The sequence below is a fragment of the Papio anubis genome, chromosome 5 (assembly GCF_008728515.1).
Source record: "Papio anubis isolate 15944 chromosome 5, Panubis1.0, whole genome shotgun sequence".
Classification (NCBI taxonomy): Eukaryota; Metazoa; Chordata; class Mammalia; order Primates; family Cercopithecidae; genus Papio; species Papio anubis.
Genome location: NC_044980.1, coordinates 170,243,778 through 170,252,298, shown reverse-complemented (window position 1 = coordinate 170,252,298; position 8,521 = coordinate 170,243,778). Strand labels below are relative to the sequence as shown.

Below are 8,521 nucleotides of genomic sequence, written 5' to 3'. Positions count from 1 at the left end.
ACTGACAGGCCCCTATATATTTGTGAGATTTATTATCCATCCTCTGGCACACACATCATGCTTTACCAAATCATCCAGGATATCTGTTATTCCCTTTTCTTAAGGTCCATCAAGATGATGTCATCAGTGCCTTGGTAGATTAGCCTGATATCCATTAGAATGGAGATTTAGTAAAAAAAAAAAAAAAAAAAAAAAAAAAAAAATCCCTGTAAACTGGCAGGGTGCAGTGGCTCACGCCTGTAATCCTGGCACTTTGGGAGGCTGAGGCAGGCGGATCACCCAAGGTCAAGAATTCGAGACCAGCCAGGGCAACATGGCAAAACCCTTTCTCTACTAAAAATACAAAAAATTAGGGGGCGTGGTAGCATGCGCCTCAAATCCCAGCTACTCTTGAGGCTGAGGCACAAGAATCCCTTGAACCCAGGAGGCAGAGGTTGCAGTGACCTGAGATTGCACCACTCACTGCACTCCAGCCTGGGAGATAGAGTGAGGCTCTGTCACAAAAAAAAAAAAAAATCCCTGTAAACTAAGTGGCTGGGTCCAGAGAGTGACATACCCTGAAGCCAGACAGTGAGGGTTTACTGCTGCCTCTGCCAGATCAATGCAAGGGAATCCTTGTGTTTGGTACAGAAGAATAACCATTGACCAGACCTCTTGCTGCCTATTAGAGGCCAACAAATGTGCTGATCTCTCCCAAGAAGGACCACATCTGGAAGAGCGCCTGAAGTTGGGGTTCTTACCAGAATAAGTAAGTTTATCATAATGCTCTGTTGTTCTTCAAGGCCATCTCTCTCCTATTCTGGACAAACTGAAGAGGTAATGGTGATGTGATGGGACTCACTCTACATCTTTCAAATCTTTGAGAGTGATATTAATCCCTGGGTAAGATAAGGTATTATTTTTGATTTATTTTCTTGGTAGTTAAGGAGAGCTCTAGGGCCTTCCATGTAGCTCTTCCTTTCAAAATAGCCCTTGCCCCATGGGTTAGGAAGCCAATGTCAGGATTCTGCCCTTCTTGATACCAATAGCAACTCTCCATATAACCACAGTTTCAGAGTACATAGCCCAGGCATGAGACAGACTTCACTCACAACTTTTTTAAAAATCTGTGCCATGTGCATGTATTATACAGTATATTCACAAAAATAAAAGAGGGGGGAAATCCCATTTTTAACAATTAAATACATAATTATTAAGTTTTAAAAATTCTCCTTTGTGTACCATTCCAAAATCCTCTCCTGCATATACTATTTTTTTGGAAACACCTAGTCGTCTCATCGTTATCACACCGGTTGTAACTATGTACCGACGTGTCTACCTTCTCCATCAGACTCTAGAACAAGGAGTCGGATCTGAGTCCCATGCCCCAAGCACAGAACGCTGGACTCCCAGTAGACCGTATGTTGCAAATAAAGACCGTCCCTTTCAACTCAGGCCGTCCACGAGCCCAGCAGTTCCAACAAAATGATGTACAGCAGCCTTTTGCAAGCCTTTATGTTGCCTCAGTATTTCTCCCCTGCAAAATGGGAATGATCCGTATCTGCCTTGCTGTGCTGTTGGAAGGAGTCAGACGACGGGTGTGAAAGTATTATTGTAACACTATAGAAATTAATTCACTCATCCATTTAACAGGCAATTATTAAGTGCTAGGGTGCTGCACCGCGATTACCACTGCGTTACACGCGTTCCTCCAGCAGGTAGCATCCTTCCTGTCCCGCGTAGGGGGGAAGGGCGTCTCCCCACCAGGCTTTTCTCCCACGGAACTCCGGGTGGTGACCTTATTCAAAATGGCGCAGGCGGCCTCGGGGGCTAGTGCGGCGGCGCGGACTCCGCGTGCCCTCTGACCTGCTGGCAGCAGGCGGAGGGGGGAGCCGGGCGCCGCCATATTGGCTGTTGTCCTGTGAGGGGAGCGGTAGCGGCGGCGGCGGCGGCGCGGCGTGTGGAGCGAGGGAGCGGCGCGAGCGGCAGCATGACTCGGAGGCGGAGCAGGCCGAGCGGCGGCGCGGGTAGGCGCGAGCGGGCTCGGGCCGCGGGGCCGCAGAAGCCCCAGGCGCCCGAGCCCCCGCCGCCGCCAAGCCTGGAGGCGGGAGCGGGTGCAGGCCCCCCGGAGGCGCCGGCGGAGCCCGATCGCGACGGCTCCAGGGAGGACGACGAACCCAACCTGGTGCCCGGCCCGCAGGTAGGAGCGAGCGAGGCGACTTCGGCGGCCCGGGCGCTTTCACCTCCCCCGAGCGGGAGCGGGAGTGGGGCGGGGTTGGGGATGGGCCATCCTGCCGCGGCTGGGGCAGCAGCCTTCCCCCGGGTCCGGCGCCGAAGCTTTCTCCCCCGGGGCGGGAATGGAGGCTGGACCCCTCTCCCCGAAGCCGAGGCTCGGTCCGCGCTCCTGCGACTAGGCTGAAGCTGCTCCCCTCTCCCCGCCGCCTCCGGCCTGGAGCAGAGACTAACGTCCGGCCGTACACCCACACTGGGACTGGGCTGTGATCCCGAGGCCGCAGCTCCTCTCTCGGCCCGCCACCTCCCCCTGGGCCCACCTGCTCCCTCAGCCACAGGCCATCTCGGGGCTCTGGGACTGGACGGCTGCAGCCTCTTCCCTCTCCCCTCGGGAACGGCTCCACTCCGTCCCCTGCACCGCCTGCAGCCGCGGCCCCTCAGCAGCTGTGTCTCCTGGCACCTCCTCGCCATACCCAGCAGAGCAGTCGGAGCAGACAGCCAGGCTGGCCGGAAGAGTTTTTGGTGGGGTTTCTGCACTGAGGTGGAAACCCAGCAGAACCTGCCCTTTCTCCCTTCCCCTGCCCCGCAAGGCGGCCCACCCCGACCCTGAGATCCCGGGTTTGGAGACTCCTGCTGAGAGTGAACAGTAGGAGGATTCTCCAAAGCTTCCAGCTTGCCACCTGGAAGAAGGTCACTTTCTTCTGAGCAAAGGAGATAATGGGGGGTACCCTGCCAACGTTCACTGAGAGGCGGGGGTGACATGGGCCACGGTTGCTCTGGGAGGGTTGTGGCACTCGGGGCTGGGTGGCTCTCCCTAAGCTTGCTCTGACAAAAGAGTTTTGAGTTGGTCTTTTGGCTGAGCCTGCCCAGGAAGGCAGGCTCCTGCAGGAGTCTTGGAGGGTCGGATGCGGCGCCGGATGAGGATGAGGCGTGGCGGAAGATGCGTTTGGCTCTGCAGACACTGCATCGGGCAGCAGGGGACTCTGGGAGGCTGGTGCAGCCAGAAGGCATGGCTCTTGACAGCCTTCTAGTAGAATCTCTGGAATTGTGCATGTGAGTGGGGTTGCCATTTGGGGTACCTTCCTACAAAGCCTCCCCTGACCTCCCCAGTTGCGTCAGGTGCCCTCTCTGTGCCCACAGCCCTCTGTGCCTCCCTCTGGTAGCACTCCCCTTTCTGTGATGAAACGTTCTGTTGATATGTCTGTTGCCTGCCCTGGACTGTGAACTCCGCAGGGACACAGGCCATGCCATCTATCTCTGATCCTCCACGCCTGGCCCAGGGCCTTGCTAACACAGAGTAAAAATAACTAGGTGAATGAGAGAGAAAATGAATCAGTCCAGAACCCGTGCTTATTGTAACCCAGTTTTCATGCTGATTTCCTTGTGTCTCAGATCACAATAAGGTTTTTAATTAATGAAAATGTCACCACTTATTGAGTGTCAGAAGCTCCACCTTCATCCCCATCCCCATCTCCTATCCTAGGCTGACACTGCTTCCATAGGAGACTGCGCAGGTGGGACCCCCAACCCTTACTGGGTCTAGCTGCCAACCCTGAGGCTGCTTCCCCCACCAGCCTACTCTGGGACCCCCCTGGGAGTGCTGTTACCCAAAAAGGGAGAGTGGGAGAAGGGAGAGCCGGGAAGCTGTTGTCTTCTCTTCTCATTCAGCAGACCATAGAATACTTTAGGGTCCCTGCCACATAGAGATGCCAGAAAGCTTGGATGATGGCCCAACCATTCAGTTTTTATTGAGGATATAACTTTGCCAAGAGCTCTAAGCTTCATCAATTGCTTTGACATCTAGTTTCCTACCATGTTCTTATCTACTCCACTGCTTGACCTACTGATTCATTTATTTGTGCCGGGCACTTTACATACCTTACTTATAATCTTCCCCCCTCCACTGTATTTCTCCGCAGCATTTAGCACACATATGATGAATTGACCATTGATTTGATTATCTGTTTTTATTTGTGAACTCTGTGAGTTCAGGAGCCATGTCAGTCACCATTGTACCCCTGTGCCTGGTGGTTAACAAATGTTGATCAACAAACTGGAGGATATAAATATTATTACCCCATTTTTCAGATGAAGAAACAGAAACTCAGAGCAACTAAACATTTGCCCAAATGACTCCAGCTGTAGGTGTTAGACAAAAGAAAAGAAAAGGACTCTTAGGTAGTTTGGGGGATTTTTAACAAGTCTTTATTTTTTTTTTTTAAACTACAGCCCCAAAGAAGGGAAACAAACTGGTAAATTCGGTTCTGATTATGCCCCACTTTGACCAGGGATGGGGTCTGGAAGCAGGCTTTTGTGCCCTGGTGCAAAGCACCTAGTAGAAAGGTAGGGTTCAGTCATTGCTCTGCCTGCAAGCGTGTCTTTGTTGAGGTTCTCTGGCTCTCACTGCCACTCATAGCCCTGTCTTACATATACAGAGTGGATAAGGAAGATGAAACTCAGTGTCATACACCAAACTGAATCCCAAGGTGGCAAATAAGACCACTCCCAGTCCACAGGCTTGTTGGAATGCCCCAGCTCACACATTGTTTTGTTTCTGTTTGTATTTTCATTTGAGACCATATTTTAAAGATCAAAAGGTTTCCCACACATTTGGATTTGGGACTCTTTTTAAACTAAAGATATGGTGATGCTGGGTCCACTTTTCCACAAGGCAGTAATCAGTAGTCTCTGAGTAGCATTTGGCCCTTTTAGACAACGTGTGCTCCTTAGGCCTCTTCTGGTTCTTCCCAGGCCCCTTCACTCATTTGCATAACCTGTACACATTTAAAGCAGGACCTTGAGTTTAACTGGGATCCCAAATGGCTTAACTCTCAATTGTTTCAGGCCACTAAACCACACTGATCTGTTTCCTAACAACCCAAATCCTTGTTTACAGCACAAGAAGGCTGAAACAGTTACTACCTTATTAGCAAAGGAAAAAACAAACAAACAAGGAACAACTGAAAAAGCAATTGTGGGAGGCAGTGGGGAGTGGTGTTTAGAGACTTGGATTGAATTCCCAGCTTAGCCTCCTAGCTTTGTGACTCCGCAAGTTGCTTCTCTCTGACCCCATCAGGAACTTCACAAGAGGCCTTGGTGGCTCACGCCTGTAATCCCAGCACTTTGGGAGGCTGAGGCAGGAGGATCCCTTGAGGCCAGAAGTTTGAGACCAGCCTTGGTGACATAGTGAGCTCTCTGGTTCTACAAAAAAAATGAAACCAAAACTTAGCTGGGCATGGGTGCATACCTATAATCTCAGCTACTTGGGATGCTGAGGCGGGAGGATTGCTTGAACCCAGAAGTTCAAGTTACCCAGGACTTCAAGTGCACGCCACTGCACCGCAGCCTGGGGGACAGAGGGAAACCCCATCTCCTTCTTCTTAAACAAAAATAAATAAATAATAGTTCACAAGAGAAGCAACCTATGTAGCAGCTAGTACACAGAGGCGCCTCACCTAAGAGAGGTGGCAGGAGCTGTGCCAGGTGGCCATACAAAGCCTGAGTGTTCTGGCCTATTAGTTCTGCTAGCTGTCTTTCGTCTCTCTTGGACCACTCGGTTTGTAATCCAGGTACACTCAGTAAGCACCCAGGAGACTTGCTAGGATGTAAACCAGCAGTTGGTGAGGAGAGGTGAGCTCATCCTACCCTTGTCCACCTCTTGTTCCCCTCCACATCGTCCTCTGGGCCTTTGCCCAGTCTAGTTTAAAGGGACTCTAGAGATCCGATTCTCCCACTGCTCCCTCAAGAAATTGATTAGTCAGTATCTTTAATAAAACCATCTCATTATGTTTAGTTCACTCAGCAGATATCAAAACAACCTCTGTGCCAGGACCTTTATTTGGGGTGCACAGATGGATAAGACAGTTCCTATTTTTGGGGACCTCCCCCTTAGAATCACTGCCTGCCCAGTCTGCACAACTTCCATTGTCAGTAGGAGAAAATGATACTGAGGGGATCCCTGCCACCTCTAGTTCTTCTTTGTAAGCCAGTAGAGACTCACTCAGTAAAAATGTCAAAAGACCTTTGAAAATGAAGACTTACCGACTTAGGATTTTATTTATTTATTTTTATTTAGAGATAGGATCTTGCTGTGTTGCTCAGGCTATCCTCAAACTCCTGGACTCAAATGATGCTTCTCCTTAAGCCTCCCAAATAGCTGGGACTACATGTGCATGCCACTGCACCCAGCTGAGTTTTAAATTTTAATTTCTGATATCAGATAGATGATCCTAACACCTTTACTTACCTCATCTAGAAGTTTTTAGAGCAGGGTCTATGTTTTAATTTATTTGGGGGGTATATACTGTGTGTGGTCCTGTGGTCCTTATATACTCAATGCCTGGCTGTTAAACTAAATTCTAATAAGTGAGGATTCTACCACTTCGTTCTTATCTGCCCCCAAACTGGGCCAGGTTGGCAGTTATTCGTTCATTTAGGCCAGCCATTCGCATGCTGTGATGCCCAGTCTTATCTCACATGGCATTTATTGTGCAAATATTAACCGATCCCAGCTCTGTGCCAGGCTTGGGCTAGCTGCGCATGCAGAAGTGAATCAGACATAGTCCCTTCCCACAAGGGGCTCATAGTCTAGAGAACGTGTGTATAGTAATTGCAGTGATGCTAGGAGATGTAGCATCGGCTTCTTCTGAATAAAGGTTCAAATCCTGGACACTTTTTTTTTTGAGATGGAGTCTCACTCCGTTGCCCAGGCTGGAGCACAGTGGTGCGATCTTGGCTCACTGCAAGCTCCGCCTCCTGGGTTCACACCATTCTGCTTCAGCCTCCCGAGTAGCTGGGACTACAGGTGCCCGCCACCGCTCCCAGCTAATTTTTTGTATTTTTAGTAGAGACGGGGTTTCACTGTGGTCTCGATCTCCTGACCTTGTGATCCATCCGCCTCGGCTTCCCAAAGTGCTGAGGTTACAGGTGTGAGCCACCGTGCCCGGCCATCCTGGACCCTATTAAGTGGCCTTTGGAAGTGTTTCAGCCTCTTGGTTTGTTTTCTTATGTATAAAATGACAATCCAGGCCAGGCGTGGTGGCTCACGCCTGTAATCCCAGCACTTTGGGAGGCTGAGGTGGGCGGATCACGAGGTCAGGAGATGGAGACCATCGTGGCTAACACAGTGAAACCCCGTCTCTACTAACAATACAAAAAAATTAGCCGGGCGTGGTGGCGGGCACCTGTAGTCCCAGCTACTTGGGAGGCTGAGGCAGGAGAATAGCGTGAACCTGGGAGGTGGAGCTTGCACTGAGCCGAGATCGTGCCACTGCACTCCAACTGGGGCGACAGAGTGAGACTCCATCTCAAAAGAAAAAACAAGACAATCCAGTTGTACAAGGTTAATGTTAGTGTCCAACAGGTGCTGTGTGCTTAACACGAGAGGCAGCTGGTGTCGGGGTTGCCCAAGACGTAACCTAGAGGAAGATGGGTCAGAGAATGCTTCTCAGAGCTAAGTCTTCAAGGTTCTCCAGAGAACAAGGTGGGAGAAAAGAGTCCAAACAAAGGAAGGAACTTGTACAAAGACCCAGGGCGAGCCCCACTCACTTGGAGAGTCGGGAGAGATCTGGCTGAAGGGGCTAGCAGGGTTCTTGAAAACCACACCAAGAGGTTTGGGCTTTATCCTGTAGGTGGTGAGGAATCAATGAAAGGTTTTAAGCAGGAAAGAGAACGTCATGGGCTTCAATACATTCTCTGATAGCATGTGAAGAAGTAATTCTCAGTGGGAGAGACAGCTGTGATTGCTTGATTCCACCTCTCCCTTGCCCCAACCTAATAATCATCAGATCCCCTGTGCTTTGCTGGACCCTATCCCAGACTTACAGAATCAGTCTCCAGGTCTGGATCCCAGGTGTCTATTGTTGAATTGTCCCCAAGTGACTCCGACATGTGGCTGGGTCTGGGAGCTGCTGAATCGAGGGTGCCAGGGGGATCTTTGAGAAGACCTAGGGTATTCAAACAATGAGCTTCCCAGGGAGGAGCTTTTCCATAAGCAAGAATAGAAACCACCTTAGTTCAAAACAGAACAAAAAACCTTCCCCCAGTTCTGATCTATTAATGATATTTGCCAACTGCTAATCTTCCATTGTGTATCCAAACACTTACCTGTGCCTACTCTGTGCTACAGGCTCTGCTGAATGACTGCAATACAGTGACTTGTGGGACACAGGCTCTGCCCTTGAAAAGCTCACAGTATTGTGGAAAGGACAGATTTCAACCAGTAGAATATATTTGATAAGCTCTATTCTAGAGATATGTTTTTAAACAAAAAAGTGTTAGGGTATCCCAGAGCAAAGCCAAGTTCATTCTT

The 8,521-nt window shown here is 50.1% G+C and overlaps 1 protein-coding gene across 15 annotated transcripts in view; it reads left to right on the top strand.

Annotated features, from left to right (window-relative positions):
• Nucleotides 1–1,867: 1,867 nt before the first annotated feature.
• Nucleotides 1,868–8,521, top strand: part of FAM193B (family with sequence similarity 193 member B) — a 35,572-nt gene continuing 28,918 nt past the window's right edge. For 4 of the 15 annotated variants that reach the window (XM_031666643.1, XM_031666642.1, XM_031666639.1 and 1 more), the window contains exon 1: nt 2,202–3,264. Coding sequence is in view for 5 of the 15 variants with exons in the window: in XM_031666646.1 (XP_031522506.1) it covers nt 1,970–2,179 (210 nt within the window). In the remaining 10 variants the exon portion in view is untranslated. Of the gene's footprint in view, nt 2,180–2,201; nt 3,265–8,521 lie in introns of those variants that run through there. The other 11 variants (XM_031666637.1, XM_031666636.1, XM_021940020.2 and 8 more) reach the window with 8 other exon arrangements.